At 43.9% G+C, this 14,001-nt stretch overlaps 1 protein-coding gene across 4 annotated transcripts in view; it reads left to right on the forward strand.

Annotated features, from left to right (window-relative positions):
- IL21R (interleukin 21 receptor) overlaps positions 1-14,001 on the forward strand; it is a 17,748-nt gene continuing 3,747 nt past the window's right edge. The window contains exons 1-6 of one of the 4 annotated variants that reach the window (XM_068207407.1): positions 1-140; positions 7,012-7,086; positions 10,141-10,246; positions 10,866-11,062; positions 12,565-12,716; positions 13,110-13,287. In XM_068207407.1, coding sequence (XP_068063508.1) covers positions 7,032-7,086; positions 10,141-10,246; positions 10,866-11,062; positions 12,565-12,716; positions 13,110-13,287 — 688 coding nt within the window. In that variant the 5' untranslated portion in view covers positions 1-140; positions 7,012-7,031. Of the gene's footprint in view, positions 141-2,096; positions 2,624-6,824; positions 7,087-10,140; positions 10,247-10,865; positions 11,063-12,564; positions 12,717-13,109; positions 13,288-14,001 lie in introns of those variants that run through there. The other 3 variants (XM_068207406.1, XM_068207409.1, XM_068207408.1) reach the window with 3 other exon arrangements.

Raw genomic sequence — 14,001 nt, forward strand, 5'->3', positions numbered from 1 at the left:
GGTTAGGGTGAGTTCACAAGCACAGTCATTCCTGTTTCTCTTTACCAGCATGTGTTGGGTGATTTCCTAAGAGAAGATAACAAGCCTCTGTGCAGTCTCCTCCATGTGAGCAAGACGCACATAGCCACAGCTCTGTGAAGGTAAGCTCTTTTCCTCTGGCTAGAGCCAAAATGATGTCTTCTTACTACAGCATTCATGCAGTATGGGTTCAGACTTGATGGATATTGGGGAAAACAAGAGGCTGACCCCACTGTTGATGGCTACAGATAACTGACAAAGGCAGAAGGGAGGCAGGAAGGCAGAATGCTGGGGTCTCTGCAGGTGACATTCAGTATTCACCAGACTGAAAACAATGCACTCCTCCCTCCCCTGCAGCATTCTGCATCAGCTCACAACCACCACCTGTGGAGCTTTGATGTTTTTTAACCTGCTGCTTTGCTGACTAACACCTCTGCTTTCTGCCTGTCTCATTCATATTTTAGCTTGTTTCCTGGGCTTTGAGGTGGTTTCTTCTATTGCTTTCCCTTCCAGCAGAACACTGTTACTCATGTCTCAGCTGTTCTCCTGCCATTTTTCACTTATTGTAATGTATGATTATCTTCCTGCTAAATGTCACCAGCCAGTAATGGTGCCTTTGACCCTAAAGTTATGCCAGGTCTGTATCTTTGATGCTGCTGGGGATATTGGTTTAATTCTGTTATGACAGGAAGAAAGTACAGATGTAGTACTGTTTCTCTGGAGTTTTTTCTCTTTTTCATCAAATCATGAACCTGATAACTCTAAGCATGACTGGATTTATATCCTAGATAAAAGAATTACCAGCTCTGAATATTGTTTTTTCAATGATTTATCTTGCTGATAAATACATAATTATGTTGCCCTTCTTCCATTGATGGCAAAATGGTTTTGGGTCATGAATAACAGAATCTACCAAGCCTTCCCTTGTGTGCCCTTCACGCTTGCTTCTTGGTGAATATTACTGCTGCGGGCTAGGCTGAAATTACACTTTTTATGAGATAAATTTGAGGAAAACAGGCCTTTTGGTGCAATATGTTTAAATTTATAAAGCCATTGGTCTTACAGTTCTACCAGTGTTCCTGTTTTTAAAATTAGCTTTGTAATATCAAATGCATATTATTGCATGGTTTAAAAGTAGTGTGGCTTGTGACTGCCAGATTATCACTCTTTGGACTGATCACACATGCTGCTCTTTCCCTCCCTCCTCTGCACAAATAACAATATTGACACACCTTGGAGAGTCCTGTGTAATCAGGGGCAAAAGCTACACCACTGTCCTGATGTGCTATCCTCACAACAGAAAGATATTGCTAAGAGCCTGGGAAATTTCTGACTTAGCCACTCGGCCTCATTAACCCTGTACTGTCCCACACTGCACCCAAGAGAGGTGACAATCTCCACAACCCACAGGCACCATCAGCTGAGACAAGTCTTTTCTAGAAGCTTGGGCCTGACATTATGCATGTAAGTGATCCACAAAGGCTGCAGAAGGGAGAGCTGGTCTTTCACAGAAGCTGCTCCAAACACAATGAGGAGTAGCTTCTGGATTAAGTCGCGTGACCTTCTCCATGCATGTTCTAACAGCGTACAACCAGCTCAGTTACCAGCAACTACCTGGCAAGCATGGTCAAGAGCCACCTGCCCTGGCCTGAACATTCCAAAACATCTGTTTTTCACAGGGTGAGTCAGAGGTGGTATGGAGGGCTTAACATGGAGCTCCCTTATCCTGCACCCTACTGCTTTATGCTAACTTCACTGCTGCAGTCTTCTTGGGTTATTACAGCTCCTTGTTCTTCCTCCTAGCTCCTCCTACCTCCACACTGTGTTGTGTGTGCCAAATCCCTCCATAGTGCTGCTCATTTCCCTCTTGTCCAAGGATACAGTGAGTGTGCCTGGGTTCCTTGAAACCCCTTTAAAGGTATAATTAGGTGAGTTGATGGACCCTCCCTCAGTGTCAACCTTGCAGTCTAAAGAGACCCGGCCCAGACACAAGTCACAGGCATGAGATACGACAGGGGTGAGCCCCTCACCTGTGTAGGAGCCAGATGACCTCCCTGCCCGTGGTCTAAGGACTGGTGCTGTTGCCCTGATCCTGGGACCATTTTGGGAATGGATGGAAGCTGAACACAGTGGTGTTTTACTGTCTCCAATGTGGCTCATGCCCTACTATGCAGTTTGGCTTAGCCCTTTAATACCTTGACACTGATGCCTCCTCACTGCACAAATCTAAGCCCCACTATGACCTTTTAGATATGAGGCTTGTGAGTTTTTATCAGCTCTCCCACCCTTTTCTCATGTAAGAAAGCAAAGCAGTACAGTAATAAATGTTGTGTGGGTGTTTGGACCTGAATTCATCACCTCCTCTTACCACATCCTTCTGCTGGCACAGTAATACTGATACAGTGGTGACGTCAATCTCCATTTATCGCTGTGTATTCCAATACACCACGGCCCTTGCTTGTGCACAAGTAGGCTTTGCTCTTACTCGGTGCTGAGGAGACCCAACTGCTCCTCAGCTCCCCAGGCGGGGTCCGCAATTGCAGTAATGATTTAGCCAGGCTGGTCATAGAAGTGTTGGAGGGCTGAAATGCACAGAACAGGGCAGGTAATATCCATGTTTCCACCAATTTTCCCTGCTGCCAGTTTGTTCCTTCTTGATGTTGCAACTTCATTGTAAATCTTTCTTATAGCTGATGTGGCCCTTGTGCCCCAGCTGTCATTGTTCTTAGCCTCTGGACAGTCAGAGCACCCCTTTGTCTCCCTGTTGCTTCAGCTTTCTGATTAGATGGCAGTGTGCATTGATAATTATTTTTTTTTTCAAGAAGAACGCTTATTTGGGCATGTAACTGGTGGACTGTGTCTTCCACACTTTTTCTGCTTGGGTGCAAAAAATTCATTTTCTCATGCTTGGAAGTACTTTTTTCACTTTCTTTTTTTTTATTTAAACTGAGTTCTTAATTAGTTTTGATTTGGGGTTTGGTTTTTTTGGGGGATGTTTTTTCTGGTGGGATTTTGTTTGTTTGTTTTTCTTTTTTGTGTGTGTTTTGTTGTTGTTTTGGGGTTTTGGGTTTGTTTTGTTTTGTTTTGTTTTTTAAGTACATACGTTTCCTGAAAACAGTTCAAACTGTGAGCTTAGAATGCATCAATGTTTGGCAGCTTATAGCATCATATTTCCAGATCCTTAACAAAAATAGTCTTCATAAATGTCTGTCTGTATTGGTCCTATTTCCTATTCTCTGGTATATTAAAAACTTGTAGCATAATTTACATGTGTATATTATGAATGCCTACTCAGCTTTATTGCTGTGCTCTCATAAGGATATTCCAGAGTTTGCAGATGTGGTACTTGGAAGCTGTACAATGCTTGACATTTTATAACAAGTGTCTGTGTTGCAAGGATGCATGAAGATGATTCTGAGTCCCCATTTCACAGACCAAGAAAATGAAATGAGGCAGTAGAAAGGACTTTTCTAATGCCAGACTGGGAATAAGTTCCTGCCTCTGCTCATTTCCCACTGCCATTCTTTCGTCCAGGTGAACAATCACATGCTGACAGACAGAAGCAAATGGGAAGGGTGTAACAAATGGAGGGATGTAGGAAAGGTGGGGGTCCCAATAATGGACTGGGATTGAAGCTTGCAGGGGGCCTGACTGGAGCATGCTATACATCTCCACTGGAGTCATGAGGTCTTTGGCATCAAAGACCACAAAGATGCTGCTGCAGAGCTGCAGCTTTCCCAGCTCTTCTGCACATGTCTTGTCTGTCCATGCTTTATCATAACATTCTGGAGCATAGCCAGGAGTCAGACAGTTTCAGCAGTATTGAAACTGTCTATGGTGCTCTTAGAGGTCACAGTCCTTTCCTACCACACTGAGGTAGGGAAAGAGAAGGAGATAAATGTTGGACTAATCTGTGGGCACTGGCGAGGCTAAGAGATGGGACAGTGGCAACCCAACTGAGGAAGCATTGTCTCTTTGTTTCAGCTATTTTAGCAGATCCTACTGGTTTTCTTATTTTTGCTACTGTGCTCTTCCTCATGAATCTTCCTTCTAGATTACAAGGCTGTATGCTAACCTCTCCCCATTGTGTAATGGCAGTCTCTGGTAACTCTGTAAGACATCTACCCAATGAGCTACATGGGCTCCTGGCTTTGACTTTTGCCAGTTCAGTCCTGCCTGTCCCTTCAGGTCGATGGTACCATTCTCTGAGCAGAGAAAGAAAAGTAGGGGAGGCCCTTGAAAGAAACCACAGTCCAATAGGTAAAAGTAGCAAAGACTTTCCTTGCATTGGTCTGTTCATTTAGGCTGGAATAAGCATAAAAGCAGGGAGCTACTCCAATATCATGCATGCGAAGCATCAGAGGCTCTGCCAGTTGGATTCTGAAATAAGTGGTGGGTCTGCAGGCCTCTCTGAGGGCCCAGCTTTTCCTTTTCCTTTTCCTTTTCCTTTTCCTTTTCCTTTTCCTTTTCCTTTTCCTTTTCCTTTTCCTTTTCCTTTTCCTTTTCCTTTTCCTTTTCCTTTCCCTTTCCCTTTCCCTTTCCCTTTCCCTTTCCCTTTCCCTTTTCCTTTTTTTCCTTTCCCTTTCCCTTTCCCTTTCCCTTTCCCTTTCCCTTCTTTTCCTTTCACAAGTTGCCTTTCTTTGTTTTCCATGGTGGCCAAGAGCGTGGAGCATGACAGTCAGAATACTAAATGATGCTGAGATGGGCTCATGGTGCAGCCAGTCTTAGCATGAAGTCAACTGAGCAGGTTTCAGATGGCAGGATAACAGCAAGCCTTCCTCAAAGGAATGAGGATTTGGAAAAGAGCCGTGGAAGTTGGGTGAGATCACAAGGTGGAGTTAGACAGTGGACTGTATCTCAGTGACTAGGGACTGCACCACCAGAAGTAGTGGTAATAACATGAGTTATTATACAGAGAAAACTTTGAGAGGTGCTTGGACCAGAGGGGTCAAGAAAAGGTGTTAACTCAAGGCAATGTGTGATGCAGAAAGAAAGGCTGGAGTACAAAGGTAGAGAGTTTGCCCTGCCACTGGCAACAGTTGAGGGAGGATGGCAGGATGCCTGGGGCTCCTTGCTGAGCTGGAACAGTGCTTCATGGGCAGGGTTTGTTTGGCAGAAAAGAAGGGGCAGCAGCTGCATCATTGCTCCCACAGCAGGGTGTGACACAGTGTGTTTGTGGCACCTCCAGAGCGAGTCTTGTTAGTCTCACCTGGGCACTGACACCCTGAGAGCACATCTGTGAGCTCACATGAGGCTGCAGGGGCTTTCTGGTGGCTGCTAAATTTGTTTTGCTTTCCTTATTTGAGTAAACCTGGGAAATTTTTAAACACCACAAATGTTTTCCAAGTCTTAAAGGCTTAATGGGTTTCTCTCTGCTGGATGATTGCCTATTTGTTGCTTGTGATGGATGCTGCATAGGCACTCCAGGACCTGGATACCTGAAACCCCCCATATGAATACAGGCTGAGGGACAAACAGATTGTCAGCTCTGCTGACAAGGACCTGGGGGAAATGGTGGATAAAAAGCTGGCCATAAGCAGGCCATATGTAGCTCAGAAACTCCTGTCTCCTGGGGTTCTTCCCCAGCAGTGTGAGCAGCTGATAGAGGGAGAGGATTCTTCCCCTCTACTCTTCTCTCTTGAGATCCTACCTGGCGTTCTGCCTTCAGGTCCGGGACCCCCAATGTGACAAGCATGTGGAGCTGCTGTATTGAGTCCAGAGGAGGCCACAGAGATGCTTCAAGGGCTGAAGCACCTCTGCTATATATGACAGGCTGAGAGAGTTGGGCTTGTTCAGCCTGGAGAAGAGCAGGCTTTGAGGAGACCTTACTGCGACCTCTCATTATTTAAAGGGAGCCAGTAAGAAAGATAAGGACAGACTTTTTAGCAGAGTCTGTTGCAACAGGACAAGGGGTGATGATTTTTTAAATTAAAAGGGTAGATCAGACTATGTGGCATGACATATGGGCCCTTCCTGCTGTGTGTGCAACCTTGCAACTTGCTTTCAATGAAACTATGTAATAGACATTGTTTCTCCAAAGTCTTGTCCCATTTAAGAATATCTTGAGAAAACAGTGCTGAAGTCTGTACCAGGTATCAACAGCCAATATTCTGCAGAGAGCACATTTTAAGTCTTTCTGTGCACATCCATGTGTTTCCATAAATATTTAAATGCTGCGAAAACACAGCCTTAAATACATTATATGACTTGAGGGCTTTGTCTTGGAGCAGGAGCTGTGGGTTGAACAGTCATTTGTATGTAATGCCATTTCCTCTGTTTTAAACATCCTGCTGTCATCTTCTCTGAGGACTTTCTTGTAGGTTCTCTTCATTATACCATCAGGGCAGCCTTTCCCTGCAGTCAGTACTGTACATTGTTCTCTTGGATGCGATATGGGAGGCTGGGGTTTTTTTTCTTTTTTTTCTCTGGTCTGTCTTTCTGGAGTCCCTTAACTAGATATTTCATGCTTATTTAACTACAGGTAGGCCAAATCAATGAGTTCTCACTAGCTTTCCTCACACAGACCCACAATGATATTCAGACTCCATTTGGCTAATTCACTGCATAGCTGTTTAATCTGCAGCAATGTCACTTCTAGTGGCAAGCCATTCCTAGTTGCAAGATACTAATTATGAAAAAATGGGTTAGCAATTAACCTAAGAGTCTTTCTTGTTGCACAGATAGTCCAAGCTGCAGTCACTTTGCTGCTTTCTCTGTGCGTGGTCTAGCAAGGAGCAAAGACTTCACTGACCTTGCTTATGGCAAGTTGGCAGGCTGTTGGCAGGCTGATCATACCCCCCTTAGCCCATGGAATAGATACACACAGGAGAGTTGAAATTAATTGTCTAAACAAGGCACTCTACTTTTAAATGTTTAAATGAAAGCAAGATTAATTCCACCTCAACCTTAATCAAGAAAATGTCTGAGCAGAGCTCTAAATTGGTTGTGGGAGTCTTGTTTGTGGTTGTTTTTTTTTGTTTTTTTCCTCCCTAGGATATCCAGTGAGAACTACCATGAAGAACAAACTGTGGCTCCAGAATATTTTCTTCTGCCTTTTATTCCAGTACAGTAAGTCCTCAGATATTTCTTCCAGGTTGTACAACAACAGGATTTATCTTAGTGACTATATGTGCCAGCTCTGATGAGATGTGCATGGCACAAAGTTGCCATGGGACAGCAAGCTCAAGATAAGGACCCCCGGGGAGAGAGTTCCATGCAGTAATGAGTGGAGGACAGGCACAGGAAGGTGCACAGCTGGGCAGAGTTCAGCCAGGCTGTGCACAGCTCTGGGGAGCAGCACCAGTGGAGAGCCTGCAGAGGCAGTGCCTGCCTTGCACTGAAATGTCTCCTAGTGACATTTGAGTAGGATTTCCCCCACCAAAAATACCCTTTGCTGTAGAAAAGGTTCTGGTGGCCAAGACCAGGATATCCCCAGGGTTGCTGTTGGCTGGTCAGCCAGCGTCAGTGTAGTGAACCTCTCCTAGTCTGAGTCCCTTTGCTTAGGACTGGACTGCGCATACAGTCACCCCCCCTCTTTCTGGCTCCTACCCACACTGCAAACTCCAGCTGACTCAGAGCTGACTTTCTGAACAGATCAGCTGGACAGAAAAAGGCAGTGACAACCATGTCTGCAGGGAACCATGCTGCTTACCTGCTGCTTGTAGGCAGAGCATTGGACCTGCCCCAGACCTAAATAAGGAAAAAAGATGCATTCAGAATTATATCTTCATGTCATAGGGGACCACTGTGGTGTCTGATCTGAATTTTGTGTGATGCAAGCCAGGGAATTACCATGTACTAATTTCAGTTTGGATCGATCTAGATCTTACTGTTAAAAGTATTCGAGTTTTGTTTCTGAAGCTGCCAAGGAGAGACATTTCATCCTAGATCTAACTAATTGGTTAGTTAATAGGACACTTAATTATTCCTTTCCCAGTAAAAAGTTGTCCTCTTAATTTTGTTAACAGATTCTTGCCCTTCCAACTTACCAGCTACCTAGGAATAGTAGTCTGTCTACCTAGGAATATTAATCTGTTTGACTAATTAACATAATAGCGTAGAACACTAATTACTGATGCTTAATAGCCTATTAATACTTGCTGCCCTTTCTAAAAGAATGCAAGAGATTCCTAACCCCATTTTTTCTAGGAGAATAAAGTTAGGCTAAAAGAGAAAAAGGATTCTGAACTAAACAGTGCTTGGTCCGGGACCCTCAGAAGTGTCTATTGAGGGTTCAAAATAAAACATGAGAACTTAATGACAATTTTAGAAATATTTCTGAAGTCGGTGTGAAATTAAAAAGTCAAAATAAAAGTTTAAAAAAATCATATGTACATCCTTGGGACCAATCTGTTGCAAACATCCCCAGATTTCTTCTGCCACTATCCTAAACCTTTGGGTTAAGGAGGATTTTGTATGCAAATGTGAGTGCTGCCCAGAGCTTGTGTAGGGAGAGTAGTGTGTGCTCTGATATGTGAGGACTAGGAAGTAAAGGTTGTGATGGGTGACATCAGCAAGGAAAAGTTGGACTTTGTTTTCCTCTGGACTTACCCCATCCTAGAAGGAAGCTGTACCTTCCACTGGACACGCCTGCTGTTCTTTGTTACTGTAAATGCAGACAACTTGTTTATGTGGACAGTCATGTAATCTGGAGGGTTACATGGAACAGATGTTTCTGGTCCATCATTGCACACACTGTCTGCATTCCATGGTGGTTCTCTGCATACAGCTTCAGCTGTAAGATTGGGCATTGGAGTTTTTGAGCATATCACATTAGCAAACAACACTCTGGGCATAAGCATGTTGCAACAGGGAAGGAGGAAGCAGGGAGTGCAGCTTCTCTAACCAAGAAAGCAGCAGAAAACCAAAGGAAGTGAGCTTGAAACATGGTTAGCATCAAAGGGTTTGGTTGCCTGATGGCTGCAAAGTAGTGTGCTCTCAAGAGGCTGGGAGCAGCCTTTACAGTAGAGGAGGACACATGCTTGATTTAAGCATGGATGTAACAATCTTGAGTCTTTTCCTAGATGATGGCCATTTTATTCCCATCGAAGATGGGTAATACTTTATGTGTCAGAAATAAATGGTCACTGCAGTAGGCATGGTTTGAACCAGCATGGCATGCTGCATCTCCTGCTGGCCTTTCCTCATTCAGCCATTCTCAGTGTAATGGTGATGGTTCTTGTCAGCTCAGGGAGCTGTCAGGAGGGGACTTGTCAATGCAGACTTTTCTCACTGTGCTACTATCTTGCCTGCCTTGAAATCCAGGAAGAAAAGTGTGTTATGTACAGGACAATTGTACTTTTATAAAACACATACTGGATACTGGTCTGTGAGCAGAGCTCCCACAGAACAAGTACAAAGAGTACAAATGCTGCTTTGTGAACCCTTTCAAAAAATTATTTTATTTCCCTAATGACCAGTCGAAGTTCTAAAATTGCATTTCAAGTTCTCTTGAGAAGTCTGTAATTAATAAATTGTGCTTATCAGAATGTTTTATAGAAATTATAGTAACTACAAATTTGCAGTATTTTTTATTCCCAAATTTAATGAAAAACATACTTCAAGACTCTGGAGCTGGACATAAAAAGTATTGATACTGCAGATATCAAGCTTTAGAAAACAGAAAAGTGAATAGCAAAGAAAAAATTACTAAAATAGCACTTGAAAAAAATGTGTAAAGTGCTATGTAGATGTACAAAGAAAACTAGACTAGCAATGAACAGCTCTCGATTTAGAAAGTGGTATCATTTACATGTTTGAATATGCTACTGTTCCTTACTGGGTTTCAGGCCTCTTCTATGTGCCATATAAGCTAAGATTCTTGCAGAAATATGTGACTCTGCTGTAGTGATTCTATGAGAGTCACAATTTGAGCATTTCCTGATTTTGGCTACCACAGCGTTTTTAATAGGTTTTTGTTTGACACTTATCTTTCTGTCAGTGACTTGTCACCCTGTAGAGTTGGAACACATCTTATGCTCCAAAACTGGAGACTTTCAGTGGGAGGGAGGACGGTTGTCAGAGACTGGTCTGTTCCCTTCAGATTTAGTGGGAGCCCTGAGGAGTGCATATGTTGATTTATCACAGAAATTGATATTGTGTTTTCTCTTTCCAAACCTACAGCTATGTGTTGTGAAAGCCTCACTTGTTTTGTGGACTATATAGAGACCCTGTCCTGTATCCTGCGAGATGAGTTGGGTGCTGGTTCATACAATCTCAGTGCTACATGGTATGTCTTGGTGGGATGAGCAAAGTCCCCTTAGCAGGAGCCTCCACACGGCCATAGCACAGTGGCAACCTTCTGTCCACTTTGTTAGGTAGAAATCCTGTTTTTGCTACCATGCTGATTTTTCACTTGGTATTTTGCACTCCAATTACAAACTGACTTCTTCCCTAGCAAAGGACCCCTGGTTCCTGTCTCCATTGACTGTGATTCTTGCTGCTGATTGCTATGCTGACTTCAGCTTCCTTAGCATTGCCTTCTTTGCTGCCATGCGAATACCTTGCCCTTTGCTGCTGTTAAAAGTGAAATTTCACCCCTGTGCATTGGCAGGGCTCATGTAGATTGTCCAGTCTGCTGCTGTTCTACCCCAGCAAGGAAGTGGATGCAGTCTTGGGCTGTATAGCCCTGAGGAGCACCTTTCCTTTCCAGAAACACTTTCCTATTTCTCTCAAAGATGCTAAGCTGAGCAAGTAGAAGGGGAAAAAAATCAGTTGAAGTTCAAAGATAATTTTTATTTGAACTTGTTGATTTTTCATTTTAATAATTTCCTATGCATGGTGGTTCAGCAACAAATTAATCCAACTACAGCATGTGATACATGCAGACTTTGTTTTGGCTTTTTTAGGGTTCCTGAGGAAGATCCAGAAAATACTGTGGCTGCCTGCAGTCTCCTGCAATTGTCAAGAAACACCAGTCACATACAGTACATGTGCACTGTGGACATGACTGAACTCCTGGCAGATACCAAAGTCCAGGTGGATGTTACAGAGATGGCTGATAGGCAGCATGTGCTTTCCAAAGTCTTTTATTTGTCAGACAACAGTAAGTATAAAAATGGTGAATTACATAAATACTGTTTGACTTTATGTGCTAGGATAGTCTGGACAAGGAGTGAGAGTGGCAGAAAGCGGTGTGGGGCTACATTTGCTGTACACTCATCTACATAAAGCACTGTGCTCTTATTATTGCTATTATGCTTAAGGCTGAGCTTCGAGCTGGCTTAATCCAGGCTTTTTGTGCGGAAATTCCTTTTCCCCATGAAGCAGTAGGTGATATATATATATACACCTTAGACCAGTCTCATACCTAGGCTATGCAAGAGCTTGTTCTTGGCTGGATTCTAAAGGGCAGGAGGAATTACTTTATAACAAATGTCACAAATCACAGAATCCTTAAAATGGTTTGGGTTGGAAGAGATCTTAAAGATCATTCAGCTCAACTCCCTGCCATGGGCAGAGACACCTTCCACTAGACCAGGTTGCTCCAAGCCTCATCCAACCTGATCTTGGACACTTCCAGGTGTGGAGCAGCCACAGTTTCTCTGAGCAACCTGTGCTAGTTCCTCACCACCCTCACAGACAAGAATTTCTCCCTGATATCTCATCTAACCCTGTCCTCTGTCAGTATGAAGCCATTCCCCCTTGTCCTATCACTACATGCCCTTATCAAAAGTCTTTCTCCAGCTCTCTTGTAATATCCAAGGAGCTGGAGGCTCCCAAAAGGTTTTTGCAGTGGACACCTGAACCAACATGACATTATTTTGGGTGGCACAAGGTGTCCCAGATGTAGTGGATGTGGCAGCTCCCCTGTCTAGGGCAATTACTAATCATTTCTCCTGCATGACATGAAGACTTGAATGCAGTCATGTAGCTGACTTGGTGGAATGTTGGTATGTTCTGGGCTGTGTATCAAACTGTGAAGAAAAGGAGTGGTTAGCCAGGTAGATGAGTACCATGCAGATGTAGGAAAAGGATTTTTCTATTTGGCTTCTTCTGAAACTTTACTTGAGAAGAGTCATCTTTTTAACAAATGTCTTAATATTTCAGGAAGCCTCCTTGCTCCCACTGACAGACTAGAGATTGGGTAGAGGTGCTTTGCATATCTCCTAGAGGCCCTCATCCAAAGGCATCATAGCTCAGTGGTGGGCCTTGCAGACTGCTAAAATTTTGCATTACTGCTTTTCAATATATGAACACTCCCTGCAGGGATACAAAAGCTTGCTTTTTGAGCAGATGGGACGCAGAATAATCTCCCAGGAGTTTATTAGCTCTGTGTACTATCTTTCCTTCTCTATAGGCAGAGGAGGCTCAGAGACAAGCAGAAGATATATTCAGAGAAATGTAGTCCTGACTTCATTATACTCCTCACATGTGAGGTTCTGTGCAGGGCTGAAGACAGGAATGCTGTGGATGTTCTCTACTGTAGGAAGGCCCCCCACTGCCAGGGCAGCTTTGTTCCCTACTCACTCTGCATTGCTGATACTATGTTGGGCCATCTCTTAACTGTAGTAATGCTATGAAAGGTAACACCATCCTGTCTTTCAGTAAAACCACAGCCTCCATTCAACCTGACCGCTTTGTTCTCAGAGGGTTACAATATTTCTTGGGAAACCATCTACCAGAACTCTTCCTTCTACTTTTTGAATGAGGAGCTGGAATATCAGCTGCGTTACAAAAGAAGAACTGACACCTGGGAGGTAAGTTTACCATCAAGTAGGGTGTACCAGAAAAGAGGAGGCCAGCACAATTAGGACAATAGCACTGGTGGGAAAGAAGGGTTTTCATGGTTTAGAAAAAATGTCTCTCTGCTTGACTGGACTGAAAACAGGCAAACCCAAAACTTAATTGAGAAGCAGAAGCCGGGTGAGAATATTAGATCCTGTGAGGAAGGCTGATCATTCATTTGATTCTCATGCTGTCCTGCCTGGAAGGCTCCCCAAAGATTGTGTGCAGCTGCTGACCAGTCAGAGCATGGCCTTGCAGAAACAACATGAAAGCAGAAGAGGTTACTTTGCAGGCATCCTCACTGTGCAGCAGTGCGAGCAAAGTAAGAGCAGTCACTCTAGTGTTTGGTGTTTAATCATTCACAGACTCAGAAGATTAAAGCTGTTCATGAAGATAAACGGACATTGGTAATCCTGCCGTGGGAACTACAGGCGAACACTGAGTACGAGTTCCAAGTGAGAGCTCGACCCCGGGAAGACAGTGGCTATGGTGGCTTTTGGAGTGAATGGAGTTCTCCGTTGTCATTGAAAACCAGCCCTGCCGGTACATGCTTGCCCTTTCAATTAGTCCAGTGTCAGAGAATGATTTCAGAAATTTAATAAAATCTAATTAATTAGAACAAATTTTAAACAGTCCAGTGAAGACAGGTGTGGTTAGCTTCCTCACTGGTTATGTGAACCCCAAACCTGGGCTGTCAGTATTGACATTTTCACTGTGTGGCAGAAGAAGAGTGTTTGGTGGGGTTGGCTGTACATTTGGATGCCACTTGCAGGAGTGCAGCCTCCAGCTTCCTTTTCAGTCTCAAATTCAGTCCAGGGTTCTATTTGCAGCTTTCGGAAATGGGGTAGATCTCCTCTACTGGGTCTTAATGTTGTCTTCAGCTGAGTGGAGGGGAATCCTGCTCTCAAACCTGAGTTCTGTGTCTGGACTGTGATGTTGGGTCATGCTGGGCATGGATGTTTTGTTTGGTAGCCACCACTCTGCAGTACTCTGCAGGGAGTTCACAGTAAACGGACGTACACTGATGCTTGTCATGGTGGGAGAGAGGCTATGAAAATAAGGAGCCTTTGCTCCAATAGAACAGGTGCAAAATTACTGTGGTCAATGCCAGCAGTATGTGCTGAGCTTCCCTGCTCTCACTGATCTGCAGCTTGAACTGAAGTATTACAGGGTTTACCTGGTGTAGTGGCAGCATGGCCAGGCTCCATTTGCTAAGGGATATCCAAGTTCTGGATCTCAAAGGTGTTCCTTTTCATC

The sequence above is a fragment of the Anomalospiza imberbis genome, chromosome 16, assembly GCF_031753505.1.
Source record: "Anomalospiza imberbis isolate Cuckoo-Finch-1a 21T00152 chromosome 16, ASM3175350v1, whole genome shotgun sequence".
Taxonomy (NCBI): Eukaryota; Metazoa; Chordata; class Aves; order Passeriformes; family Viduidae; genus Anomalospiza; species Anomalospiza imberbis.